Source organism: Ailuropoda melanoleuca, chromosome 8, assembly GCF_002007445.2.
Source record: "Ailuropoda melanoleuca isolate Jingjing chromosome 8, ASM200744v2, whole genome shotgun sequence".
In the NCBI taxonomy this organism is placed as follows: domain Eukaryota; kingdom Metazoa; phylum Chordata; class Mammalia; order Carnivora; family Ursidae; genus Ailuropoda; species Ailuropoda melanoleuca.
Genome location: NC_048225.1, coordinates 64,243,712 through 64,257,683, shown reverse-complemented (window position 1 = coordinate 64,257,683; position 13,972 = coordinate 64,243,712). Strand labels below are relative to the sequence as shown.

The following is a 13,972-nucleotide window of genomic DNA, read 5'->3' as shown; positions in this document are numbered from 1 at the left end:
ACAAGGGCATGCGTACTAGGAGGTGGGGGGCACTGGGAGCCCCATATGATGGTTGTTGGAAGGAGAGAAAAAAAGATGTGAATTGTTTCTCGTAGTGTGTACGTATGGCAGGGGCCAGAAATGTGCACGAGTGAGAGATTTTAAAGCCCGAGTTTATAACAAGGAAAGTAGTGGNTTTTTTTTTATTTTTTTTATTTTTTTAAAGATTTTATTTATTTATTTGATAGAGATAGAGACAGCCAGCGAGAGAGGGAACACAAGCAGGGGGAGTGGGAGAGGAAGAAGCAGGCTCATAGCAGAGGAGCCCGATGTGGGGCTCGATCCCACAACGCCGGGATCACGCCCTGAGCTGAAGGCAGATGCTTAACCGCTGTGCCACCCAGGCGCCCCGAGTGAGAGATTTTAAAGCCCGAGTTTATAACAAGGAAAGTAGTGGGTCTTCAGTAACAACCCAAAGAGAAATCTTATAGAAAGAAAGAAATGAGCAAATTAGCAAATTATCTCAAATAAAGGAGTATAACAAAACTTTAAATTCTTATTATAACAAGTTAGAGTCATTCTAGAAAATGTCATGATCTTTATTTTCATTATTAATACTAATTTCCTAAAACTTGTGTTAAGATACAACCTTTAACCAAATGCAAGTAAGATTAATAAATATGGTTTTATTCTTTGATGGGCAAAAATACTTTCTTACATTTTCTAAATATATAAAGCTATTATATATGTTTTTTCTCATTGTGGCAAAATATGCATAACTTAATTTACCATTTTAATCGTTTTTTGGCATACAGTTCAGTGGCCTTAAGTACATTCACATGATTGTGTAACCATCACTGCCGCCCATCTCCAGAACTTTGTCATCATCCCGAACTGAAACTCGACCCACTGAATCACTCTTCACCCATCCCTCCCTCCAGCCCCTGGCAACCACCGTTCTCTTATCTGTCTCTGTGAGTTCGACCGGTCTGCAGGCCGCACGTGAATGGCATCCCACAGTATTTGTCCTTCTGTGTCTTGCTAGTTTCACTCAGTATGATGTCCTCAAGGTTTATCCATGTTATAGCAGGTGTCGGGATTTCTTTCCTTTTTAAGACTAATATTTCATTGTATGTACGGTTGACCTTGAACAACATGGGGGTTAGGGTGCTGATCCCCATGCAGTCAAAAATCCATGTATAACTTCTTTTTTTTTTTTTTTTAAAGATTTTATTTGTTGAACAGAGACAGAGACAGCCAGCGAGAGAGGGAACACAAGTAGGGGGAGTGGGAGAAGAAGAAGCAGGCTCTTAGTGGAGGAGCCTGATGTGGGGCTCGATCCCAGAACGCCAGGATCACGCCCTGAGCCGAAGGCAGCCACTTAATGACTGCGCCACCCAGGCGCCCCTCCATGTATAAATTCTGACTCCAAAAAACTTCACTCTGAATAGCCTGCTGTTGACCAGAAGCCTTACTGATCACATGAACAGTTGATGAGCACATACTCTGTATGTTCTATGAATTATACACTGTATTCTTATAGTAAAGTAAGCTGGAGAAAAGGACACATTACGGAACTCATAAGGAAGAGAAAACATTTACAGGACTGCACTGTGTCTATCAGAAATCCACACACAGTTGAAACCCATGTTGTTCAAGAGTCCATTGTACCCAGGTTCTCTACCCTTAGCTTCGCATTAAGTATAACATGAAGAGTAATGTGGAAATAGTAGAAATCGTTGAGGAGGTAGTTTTGTGGAACTAATATCGTTAGACTGAGTTACTCAAGTAGAGTGGTCGTGAGTCCACACTCAAGCAGCCTGGCTGCTCTGAATCCCACTTGTGCAACTGTGTCAGTTCCCTACGTGTAAAGTGGGGATATGACAAATATCTACCAATAAGGTTGGTAAATAGATAGATGAATGAATAAAGGCAAAGCACATAGAACAGTGTGTGACACTTCGTGTTGTATTCTTATAGTCCTATTTTTATTAGTATCATTTTCTTCACAACACTGGCTCAGTAATTAATGACCTGTGTCACTGAAATGTCCCTGGGTTTCAGGTCTTTGATGATGTAAAGTGATTTGGATGCTTTATGACCTTGACTTTAAGAGGGGATGTGTCAGTCTTACTAGATATTACAGAGAATAGTACCATTAGCACAGTTTCCCTCCTTGATTTTGTTAGGATTTTTGTGCTTGCAATTAAGCAATATGTTAAAACGTATTTTTAAATTTAAATATTTAAAAAATATTTGAGGGTCGTTGTAGAGCACAGTCTCCTGAAGCAGTTGGTTTTAAGTTTTAGAAAAATACCATTTACAGGGCACCTGGGTGGCTCAGTCGGTTAAGCGTCTGCCTTCTGCTCAGGTCATAATCCCAGCATCCTGGGATTGAGCCCTGTATCGGACTCCCTGCTCGACGGGGAGTCTGCTTCTCCCTCTCCCCCCTGCTCATGCTCTCTCTCTCTCAAATAAAATCTTAAAAAAAAAAAAATAACAAGAAAAATACCATTTGCTTTACTTTGGGTACCTAGTCGTCTTTTGTACCCCAGGAACGGCCAGCGGGCTTGACTTTGTCTGCGCTTCTCTGCGGTGAACCCAGGTCTCCTTCTGTGTGCCCAGCCTGAGTCGTGCACTGAGGCAGGGCTCCCCCACCCCTGCCGGGTCTTGCCTGTCCTGCTGCTTCCGTGATTTCCAGCCCAGCACGACTCCATTTTCTTCTCTCCCCACAGACTCCTGTAACTCCGTCCTTGCTTCCTCCTCTCTTGTGCTTCTGAGCATTCCAGAGCTGTGCCTTTTCATTCGCTTTGTCGCTCCTCTCTCTGCAGCTACTTCGCGGGCAGAGGCGGGTTCTTGTCACATTGATAGGATTGCGCCGGTTCTATACTTACTCAAGTAAGAGGTAGTCATAATGAAAGCCAGATAGTACCTAGGGATTTTTGTAGACATGCCCTCCTTACTTCTGAACACACACGGCTGCATGCAGTGAGTGCCTCCTCCAAGGTGCTTTTTCTGCATTTTATCCAACCCAATGATTTCTCCCCATTTTAAGAGATTTTTTTCATCCTCTAGGATAACGCAACAGATTCGCTGAAACATTTTCTGAAACATGCTGTTTTGCTTTAGATAAACTGATCATTTTCTTTGGTGATCGTGGATCGGTTATACTAGATTGCGTTTGTACTTCACACATAAATAGATGTTGCGGGATGAAGAGTTCGGTAGTGACATGTTGGTATTTTCCCTTTTTAACCTTAATATTTCTCAGAAGAGTGGTGTATGCCTGTGTGGTCTTTACGGGAAGTTTTGCCTTTCTACATATTTGGAGCTGCTGTTCTCCCAGATGGTTTTCTTGCCTTGCAGGATACAGCAGAAAACAGATTGTCTGCTGCCTTTTTTTGTGTCTCTGTGTGTCAGCATTCACCTCTTTCCTGGGTCCCTCAGCAGCACCTGACTGTTGCTAGCAGGCAGCTTTCCTTCTGAATCTTTTCAGGGTTGTTCTTTTTTTCTCCCCTGGATGGAATATGAAGAAGAGCTTCATCAGCGTTTTCATAAACGTGTCCTGCAGTGGAAGCCCTTGAATCCGTGTGACCTGTCCTGGTCGTGAAGGTTGGATCACTGAACTCGTTCACGTTTGGTGTCCTTGAAAACGATTTATGCCTTTAAACGTTTTAGTCTACTTTATAATAGATACGTTAATTCTGTAGCCTTTTTCTGGTAAGCTTTTAGTGTTATGCCATTGGTGAGAATTCTACATTATTTTTCTTTCCGAAGGCACACCCGTGCCTTATCTTGAGTTGCGGCTTTGGCTTCTTGAAAGTGGAGGGAGAACGGAGACGCACACGAAGTGTTCTGAGTGTAGACCTCGCCTGACCTGCCCGAGCACCTTTCCCTTCGTATGCGGCTCACAGCTCTTCAGTAACTCCGACCCGAGAGAAACTTTCCAATACATTGAATCTAATTTCATAGAACTTGTATATACTCACACAGTATCTGTTTAGTAAATTGCACAATTAGAGTGGATACACTGAGTTACAAACGCAGCTGACTCTTGGTCAGTGCACTGGCCAGCTGCTGGGAGAAGAGCGTAGGTCTGTGGCTTTTGAGTGCTAATGATGGTGTTATAGATAGGTATTGATGGCTGTCCTTTGGAGCATTGGAAGTCAGAAAGGGGGGCTTTCCCCAGCATATTTTGGGGTTCTTACTCAAAGCTGGCTTTTTTTTTTTTTTTTTTTTTTACTTTTTGCAGTTCGTTTCTCTCCCTGCTTTAACAAATCGTCACGAGGGGAGATGAAAAGATACAGTGGCAGCCCTTCAGGGGTTTAACATGACACTGGTGCAGAGGTGATGTGCGGAGTGTGTTGTGAGAACACAGAATGAGTTCTGTTGGGGGGGGCAGGAAGATGTGACACTTGGGTCTAAAATTGGGGGATGGCTGAGTATTAGGCAGAAGGTATTTGGGGAAGAGGAAGTGTGCAGATGGGTGGAAGGAAAGGCAAGTGCAGGGGTATGGACGTATGGACAAGTATGGCATAATTGTCACTGTGGTGTTGGGGGTTTGGATGGTTTGGAACTCTGATGTGCCCCTAGCACCAGGATGCTGGATTGGTGCCTGGCACGCATCAATAAGCAATTGAAAGAAAGAAAGGATGTTAAGGAAGACAGCAGACCTTGTCTTCCGTGTTAGGAAGGCAGAGTCTATCCTGAAACAAGTCTTTGGAATGTCTTAACCCGGAGAGTCACATAATCCGATTTGATTTAGGAAAAGGGGGAAGGGAGTAAAGTTGCAGTCAGAAATACGTTAGGAGATTGCGGAAATAATCCCGTAAAAGACTAGGGAGGGCCCAGAGCTGCTGAGCATTGTGAAGCAAAGGGAATGAATGAATGAATTTAGAAGTAGTGAGGAAGTAGGATTGGCAGGCTGTGGTGACTGTGGAGGGCCTGGGCCGATGAGGGTAGGGAGGGTTCTGGAGTGACCCTTGGGTTTGCAGGGTGGCCAGATCCCGGAATGCTGAACTGAGAGAAAAAGACACTGTGATTTGTGGTTCTGCTTGTGCTTAACACCATACAGGACACACTGTTTATTATTTATTTCCTATTTGGGAAAAATATGTGTTTATTATTCCAGGTGGGGTGCATAGTCTTTTATGACTGTGATGGCCTAGCTCCCTTTCACTCTGTGGCCCAGGAGCTGTGCACTGTAGGTATGAGCAGTGTTTGTGGAATTGAATTGAAATCTAACATTGTTTTACTCTGTCTTTAATACTTGAAATGTTATAAAACTGCAGGTTTGAGCAAAAAAATTGACATCAGTGCATAAGATGGAAATCCTCTCTTTAAAATTCCCAACTTTCTTGTGTCATTTTATTTTAATATTTTATCTTCTGAATTACATCTTAGTTCGTGGAATGACTCAGTTTCACAACAGACAAAATGTGAATTCTTCTGTAAGTGGTTGGTAGTAGAGAAGTTGTACAGACCTGGGTACTTTACCACAGGTTAGGCTCTGTGGGGCAGTCAATAAGTAAATAAATAAAAGATCAAGATAAAAATTAATATCAGGAAGATGAAGTGTAACTAACTGTGTACCAATAGCATTTGGTCATAAAGTGAAACTTATTTCATGCCTGATCTTCACAAAACTGTAGCTTAGTAATTTACTAATTTAATCTTGGGTGCAGTTCCGTTACTGACTCAGAATGTTGAAGACTCTGGCTCGCTGTTTAGTTTTGAGGCTTGTTATAACGCAGATAGAAGGCTGATAGGAGGATCATACCATTTTTGTCTCTTTTGCTGTGCTTGTTGGCTCTTAATTTTCTTAAACATTTTTTGGTTTTTTATTTTTTTTTGACTCTTCAGTAGCTGTGGTGCTTAAATCTTGCCTGCCTTCCATTTCACTTTTCCCTGAAAAACTGCGCATATGTATGTAATTTCAGCAATTTGCAAGCTTCCCCGTTGACTTTCTCAGGTAAAAATGCTAGAGAAAGCTGGAAATTCTTATCAGAAGAACCTGTAAACTGTTTCTGTCGTTGCTCCATTGCTCGCTACACCCCAGTGTGCAGGCAGCTCTGTTGGGACTGAGGCCAGTCTTACTTTAAGGCCCTTGTTAAGTATTTCACCGGGACCAGGGAGAAATGGGGGGAAAATGGCCTAGGTGGAGATGTTAGAGAAAGCTAGTTGTTACATTTACAGTATATTACATTACATGATTTTTATTTTGAGATTTTTAAGTTCCAAAATATCCTTGTTTTAGTAAGTTATTGTGGTGTTTCCTCCCTCCCCCATCTCCTCCCTGGCAAGTAGACCAAAATGTTGTCAACCAATTCTGTATTGATTCATGCAGCCTATTTTTGAAGTCTGTGGGTTCATGAAATCCAAGACGGTGCCACTGGTCTATTTTATGCACACCTGTAATCAGAGTTGGTATATGTGTGGTTTTCTTCTCACGTCAACTGCCATTCTATTTTCCAGTACCAACTGGGTGTGCAATTCAGTTCTCTTCTGACACTGTCTGGAGTTAGTGTAGACGCTGCATGTTAGGGGCTCAGTCCCCTGAGAATGACCTTACTTGAGGGACCAGCTGCTGATGGGGTACGTAGGCTACCCATACATTTAGTGCCCAGCTGCCCACAAATTCTGATGTTCCCCCCACCTCCCTTCAGGTTCAGAAATGTGCTAGAACAACTCCTAGAACTCAGGAAACTGCTTTGCTTACTGTTACTGTTTTTGTTTCTTCGTTTTCAATAAAGGATATAATTTAGGAACAGCCAGGTGGAAAACTTGCATAGCACAAAGTATGGGGCAAGCACAGAGCTTCCATGCCCTTTACCGGCTCGCCACCCCGCCAGCCCTGCGGTGTGGGCTCCTTGGGGTGTTTTGATGGAGGGCTCATTATGTAGGCATGATGGAGGACTTGATTGCCCATTGGTGAGTGAACTTGATCTCTGGCCCTGCTGCCCTCTGCAGAGGTGGGGGGTGGGGTGGAACTGAAAATTTCCACCCTGTAAGCATGGCATGGTATTTCTGGCAGCCAGCCCCCATCTTGAAGCATAGAGCCGTTGAGCAGCATGCCAAAGACACTCTTACTGCCTGGAAGATTCCAGGGGTTTTCGGAGCTCTGTGCCTGGATCTGGGACAAAGACCAAATAATTTCTGTTACAGCACAGATGTCTGTCTAGTGAGGAGAGGTCCTCAGATGCCGTGGCATGGAATTGTGAGGACTTGGCTTGCATTTGTCACTGAGGACCCCAGCGGGCACTGCTGTCCCTTCTTGTTTGGGCTTTGCTGTGGCTTCTAGGACAACAGAGTTATTCGGGCATAACCTGTCCCTCACAGCTTGCCACACAGCCTTGTTACTTTTTCTTCTCTTGAATCTTGGCTTTTTTTTTTTTTTTTTTTTTTTTTTTTTTTTTTTTTTTGTGCTTGTTGGCTTTGCTGAGAGCTGGATTTGTATTTTTAGCTTTTCATTTTGAAGATTTCTTTTCATCTTCATTAGAAAACTAGTCGACTAATTTTGGCATTTGTGTCCTCTCTTGGCTGCTTGGATATGTCTGTCTTTGTTTCTGTGGTGATAGCTTTCCCAAGGAAATGCAAGTGACCAGATGTTTGATTCCTAAGTAGTTTGTATGTATCTTGATTAATCAGGATTAGTTAAAGCTGTTGAGTTAACTGTGTGCTTCACTGTTTGAAATGTCTCCAGCAGCCCACTCCAGAGCAGTGGTGGAGGAAAAAGTGGGGACATTATGTTTAACTCTCTTTGTTTTAGATTTCCTATGTATATTTAAAAGGATTTTTTGTTTTGTGTTGTGTTGTTTTTTAGTCATGGAATGACTTAATTTATAGCAAATGGGGGTTTATTGCTTTGGCTTCTGTGATCCACTGGGACTTCTGGAGGAGACATTGTATTATAAATATTAGGAAACGTGTCCAAAATACTAATTTTTTTGAAAGCTGGAAAATGCTGTTTTGTTACTTACCATTAGTAGTAGCTTTCTTTCTTGGGCTATATGCTGTAAGGGGCACTGTGCCTTAGCTTGTTTCACGTGATCTTTGTGTGAGGTCCTGAAAATGCTGTCACTTCACAAGTATTTCTTTTGTGAGTGATGAAGAGATTTCAATTTCTGTGTTGACAAATGCTCTTTAATCAGGCGTTTAGAAATAATTCAAGCTTTTGTCATTAACTTGTTTTTATTCCCAGGACTAGTTTACCAAGAAGTTTTAGTGCCACATAAAAATTTAGGCAGTACCACTCTATTTCAGTGTTTGTGCTAAACAAATACTGTTACGAGTTAGTTTTTGTGAAGTTTTTCTCTGATAGAAAATTAGAAATAATGATGACCTCACTGTTCTGAAGTGACCGTGTAGCTCAGTGCTGCGGCCCCTGCGGATCTCCCCTGATCTTCTGTCGTCAAGTCACGTGATGAGTAAACCACAGGCTGTTCAGGGATGGGGCAGAAGTGTGAGTAAGAGGAGAGGGTCAGACAGTAACTTTTTCTTTTTGAGGATATTGGCCAAAAACCACATGATCAGCTGCTTAAAGTCCTTGAAGCTAACATTGGTAGATGAGCGGTGCTTTTGTTAAGGATGAGGTTGGATGAGCTATTTCGGGGCATTTCCATTAACTTCTGCTTTAAGTATCAGATAAGTCTGCGATGTGGAGATTGTGTTATTTTAGTTGGGTCAGCATAACCTACCTGTTTTGTTGCTCATTCTTAGTATTCGATTCTTTAAAAAATAAGCTATGTTATGAAGTAATAAAATTCAAGTCATTTTTTTTCCCCCCAGTAGTATTACAGAATATTTAAAAGATGAACCTAGTACTTAACATGAAATCTCTACTTTTTATTTCTGTATCTCAGTCTTGGTAACAAATAATTGAAACAAAGCTGAGATTTAAAGATTCTTTCGTGGAAATTAGCCTTTTCTTTAATATTTGTCTATGAAGGTTAGAATTTAAAATCTAAAAGGATCTCTAGAAATTATCACATTTTTACATGAAGAAATTTAGGACCTAGGATGTTGTCTTGCCCAAGTGGAATCAGGGACTAGACCCATTGCCATCCATTGCTTGTTAGTGGCCACTCCATATTTCAAGGAGAAGATAGAGCTTATCAGAATTTGTTCTGTAGACATTGAAGCAAGCCTGATGGTAAAAAGAATCTTGCCAGTAAAGAGTGGGTAATCATAGGTCACCAGTATTATAAACAGATGTCCAGTTGAACAGATGATGGCTAATTTATACTTGCAGTTGTATTCAGTTTCATGAGCGCGTTAGATGCTGTGTATTCGGTTAGAAGACAGTTCTCGTGTTGCTTGTCTCAGTGCTCTTTATGGATCCGGACCTTCTCTGGTCTCTCATCACACTTGTTTTTGGTCTCTTCTCCCCATTAGACTTTACCCGTAAAGGCAGGAAGTCCCTGTCTTTCTTGTTCTAGCACCCAGTGAAGCACTGATTGTTGGCTAACTCTGTATAGCTGTATGGGAAACATGGCATATTTTAAATATCTTAAGTTTGCATATTTTATTTTTTACAGTGAACAGAGTATCTGTCAGGCAAGAGCTGCTGTGATGGTTTATGATGATGCCAACAAGAAGTGGGTGCCAGCTGGTGGCTCAACTGGGTTCAGCCGAGTTCATATATATCATCATACAGGCAACAACACGTTCCGAGTGGTGGGCAGGAAGATTCAGGACCATCAGGTAAGGGTCTATTAAATTCTTATTTAAAGTTGTCTATATACGCAGCTAATGAACTGTTGAACACCACAACAAAAACTTAGGATGGTACTATATGCTGGCTAACTGAAAAAAAAAAAGTTGTCTAGAATTACACAAGGACTTGTAAAATAGTCAGTAAACTGAACTAGTGCTTTGCAGGTGCAGTCAGCATGTTCTGCGTGGGAGAACTGGGTACCGGTTTGCCTTCCTACCCTTTCCCCCTTTTAGGAGGCCTGAATTTGGGTGAGGATTTAGAGCTAATTGCACAAAAAAATATAAATATGACTTTAAATTATGAACGTGCATGAGGTCTTGGGGCCTTCCAGCTAACTAGTTTTGGGAATCCAAAGTAAATTTAGGACAAACAAAAATGTGAAATACCACTTAAAGAGGAGATTGTATGTTTAAGGAATTCATTTCCTGCCGAAGGTGTGGGGCTAGAGGAAGGAGTTGAAAGTCTAAATAGTTTCAGAAAATACTGTTGAATTCTTGTATGATAGAAAAATTCTAGGTATTAAGGTTGTTGGAATAGTTAGGCTTTTGTGATGCGTTCCGGGATGAAAACTAAGCTTTTACTAATTCACTGCCCTGGATTTCCCAGAAAGGTGACTGGATTTATTTGATGACTTGATTTCTTGGACCTTAACAGACCAGGAGCAGTAGATAGAGAAAAATGTAGATGGGGTCTTACTAGCATTAAGAATATGCTAATAGCAGCAAGAACTTTTCTGAAGGACAGCTTTATGAAATACTTTTGGTTCCGGTAAGATGGTGGAATTATCCAGTGTTAGCCACATGCAGGAAAAATGGAACAAATTTCCAGCTGAGCCCTTAACTGAAGAAAGACAGGCCTGTAAGTTTCCCCCGGGACACCCTGAGGTGTTGTGTGCAGCTGGATGCTGCAGCAGCCCCGTGTTTTAGGGTGGCAGTTATGAACTGCGAACACCTAGGGACTCAAGTTTGTCATGAGTGCTTGCAGTGGCTGTGGGCCTGTGAGCGGTTGGGCTCTGAGACCACATTTTATGTGCAGGGCGGGGCTCCACGCCAGGATGCACACCATCAGCCTGGGAGGCAAAGGTGTTTGTGGTTTTCTGGAAGATGGGAGCCTCCAACTTCATTCACACAACTGTGATTTGGAAATTAACAGACATCGGTGACCCTCTTGGGACACCCTGCAGAAACACATGCAGTGCGGAGTTGGTCCGCAGATAGAGAGGTTCCCGTGCTTAATGCAAACTGCCCAGCCTGCCCCCCTTCCTGCCTTCGAAAGGTCTCTTCTCCCTCTGTTGCTGCCCTGAGCCCCCCACCCTACCCTGTTCTTTCCCTCCTCGGTCTCCCCGCTCCTGCTGTCCACCCCATTGCGTGGCCCTTCTCTGGCCCCCAGTCTGTGTACTAGGAACCTTCGTTCCTGGTCGGGAATCCAGGTGCTACAGAGGTCTCTCCCTCCAGCATAGTGTCCCCGCATGAGTCAGGACTGAGACAAATCAGACACTCCCAGAGATGCTGTTGCAGAGAAGAAAATGAAGACTGCACAACTTTAAAAACTTGCTAGAAATGGCTTAACATTTTTAACACAATATGTCAAACCAGTATGACATTTTTGGTGAATTTGATGAATTGGTCATTTCATAGCACTGATGAACAACCCTAAAAGTATCTAAATGTTGGCAGAAAAGAAAATGACTATTTAGAAATAGTTAGATTGAATCATTATGTTGTACACCTGGATATTATTAAGTTATATAAATATAATGTTATGTTTCAGTTATACCCGAATGAATGAAAAAATTATTAGAGATATGCCAGGAAATTTTCATATGAAACACTTAAGTTTTTATTCATGAGTAAACTATGACTTCTAGGTTTTGACAAATGGAATGTTTGGAAATTTAAAGAAACAACTTCTTCTTTTTTTTTTTTTTTAAATTTTTTTATTTGACAGAGAGACAGCCAGCCAGATAGGGAACACAAGCAGGGGGAGTGGGAGAGGAAGAAGCAGGCTTCCAGTGGAGGAGCCTGATGTGGGACTTGATCCCATAACGCCGGGATCACGCCCTGAGCCGAAGGCAGACGCTTAACGACTGCGCTACCCAGGCGCCCCTGGAAATTTAAAGAAACTTCTGAATAATTTATGACACTAACATGAAATCATTATGAAGATTAAAAAATGTTTAGAAAACAGGGACGCTTGGGTGGCTCAGTTGGTTAAGCGTCTGCCTTCGGCACAGGTTGTTGTCCCAGGGCCCTTGTTGGAGCCCCATATGGGGCTCCCTGCTCAGCGGGGAGTCTCCTTTTCCTTCTGCCTGCCACTCCCCCTGCTTGTGCTCGCTCTCTCTCTCTCTGTCAAATAAATAAATAAAAATCTTAAAAAAAAAAATGACTTTGACTGGAGTGACAGGATGTACATGTAGAAACTGGTAAAACATCTAAGCTGTCTTTTGATGGACAAATCTTCATGGCATGTAATGAGCTTGACCTAAAGAAAGCAGGGAGGAAATACTAAAAATAAAAGGAGATATTAAATTAAAAAAGACATGAAAATTATTAATACAAAAGCTATTTCATTGAATGGAAAAATTGGCAGAATCAAAAAATGAAAAGTTACAAATAAACAGTATTAGGATTGAAAAATATCATTATAGTAAGGAAATAAAGTATAATATTATGAACAGCTTTAGCCAAGAAATGGGTCATCTTGTAGAAAAATATCATCTACCAAGGCTGGTAGAAAAATAGAAAAACAGACTCACAGTCATAAAATATATCAATAATTAATAGTCTAACCCCAAAATGTAAAAAACAAGGAGGGAGGGAGTCCAGAGCTTTACAAACAAAATCTGAAAACGTTTAAGGTATTACCTGTTTTATACAAATTGTTCTAAAGAATAGTATTTTATGAGGCTAGTATAATTTTGATATCTGCAACATAGAACAATTTGAGAGAGCAAGATTATAGGCCAGCCTCGGTTATGAGCACTGACATAGATATAAAAGTCCTCAGTGAGATATTAGCAGACCAAATGCAGCAGTGCGTATAAAAAATACTACCTCTTGACCAAATAAGGTTTGTTTCCATCTCAGTAATGTAAGACTAGTTTAACATTAGATAATTTATTAATGTGGTTTACCAGAAGAAAACCTATAAGAAAAAAAAATGAGATTCAGAAAAAAAGCATTTGATAAAATCCATACATAATAATTTTCAGCACATCTGGCATAAGAATGAATTTTCTTAAGCTAATAAGGATGCATAGTATAAACATACATCCAGCATCTTACAGGACAGTATAATGTTGGAGGGGATTACCATGAGACTCAGGAATTGCTTGGGGATTTCAGCTTTAATCATTTGCATTTAGCATTGCAGAGGAGGAGGTAACCTAGTGATAGGAAGATGAAGTAATACAAGCTCCATGGATCGGAAAGGAGAAAAGAGAGCTGACCGTATTCCCTGGTGATACAGTTGTCTACATAAAAAAATCCCAGGAGCATCTGCAGATGAGATATGAGAACTGATAAGATTGTTGAGCATGGTTGCTGGATAGATCAGTTTATAAAAATCAGTAGCATTTTTGTATAACTAGCAATAAACAATTTGAAAATACACCTGACCCTTGAACAACCTGGGGGTTAGGGGCACCACGTCCCATGCAGTTGAAAATCCATGTATAACTTTCGACTCCCCCACAGCTTAGCTGCTAATAGCCTACAGTTCACCGGAAGCCTTATGTATAACAGAAATGGTCGATGAACACATATTTTGTGCCTTATATGTATTACGCATTGTAAGTAAGCTGGAGAAAAGAAAGTGCTATTAAGAAAATCATAGGGGGGGCGCCTGGGTGGCGGAGCGGTTAAGCGTCTGCCTTCGGCTCAGGGCGTGATCCCGGCGTTATGGGATCGAGCCCCACGTCAGGCTCCTCTGCTGTGAGCCTGCTTCTTCCTCTCCCACTCCCCCTGCTTGTGTTCCCTCTCTCGCTGGCTGTCTCTATCTCTGTCTTATAAATAAATAAAAAATCTTTAAAAAAAAAAAAAAGAAAATCATAGGGAAGAGAACATACATTTACAGTACCGGATTGTTTCAAAAAATGTCCACGTGTAAGTGGATTCATGCAGTTTAAACCTGTGTTGTGCGGGGGTCAGCTGTATAATTTTATAAAGATATCGCTAAAGTAACAAAAATGATAATGTACCTAAGAATAAATGTAATAAATGATTGGTTTGTTCCCTCCCTCCCTCCCTCCCTCCCTCCCTCCCTCCCTCCCTCCTTCCC

General features: G+C 41.6%; 1 protein-coding gene across 1 annotated transcript in view; it reads left to right on the top strand.

The window, feature by feature from the left end:
* ENAH (ENAH actin regulator) overlaps window positions 1-13,972 on the top strand; it is a 112,879-nt gene that overhangs the window by 32,966 nt on the left and 65,941 nt on the right. The window contains exon 2 of the mRNA XM_034667631.1: window positions 9,516-9,681. Coding sequence (XP_034523522.1) covers window positions 9,516-9,681 — 166 coding nt within the window. The remainder of the gene's footprint in view (window positions 1-9,515; window positions 9,682-13,972) is intronic.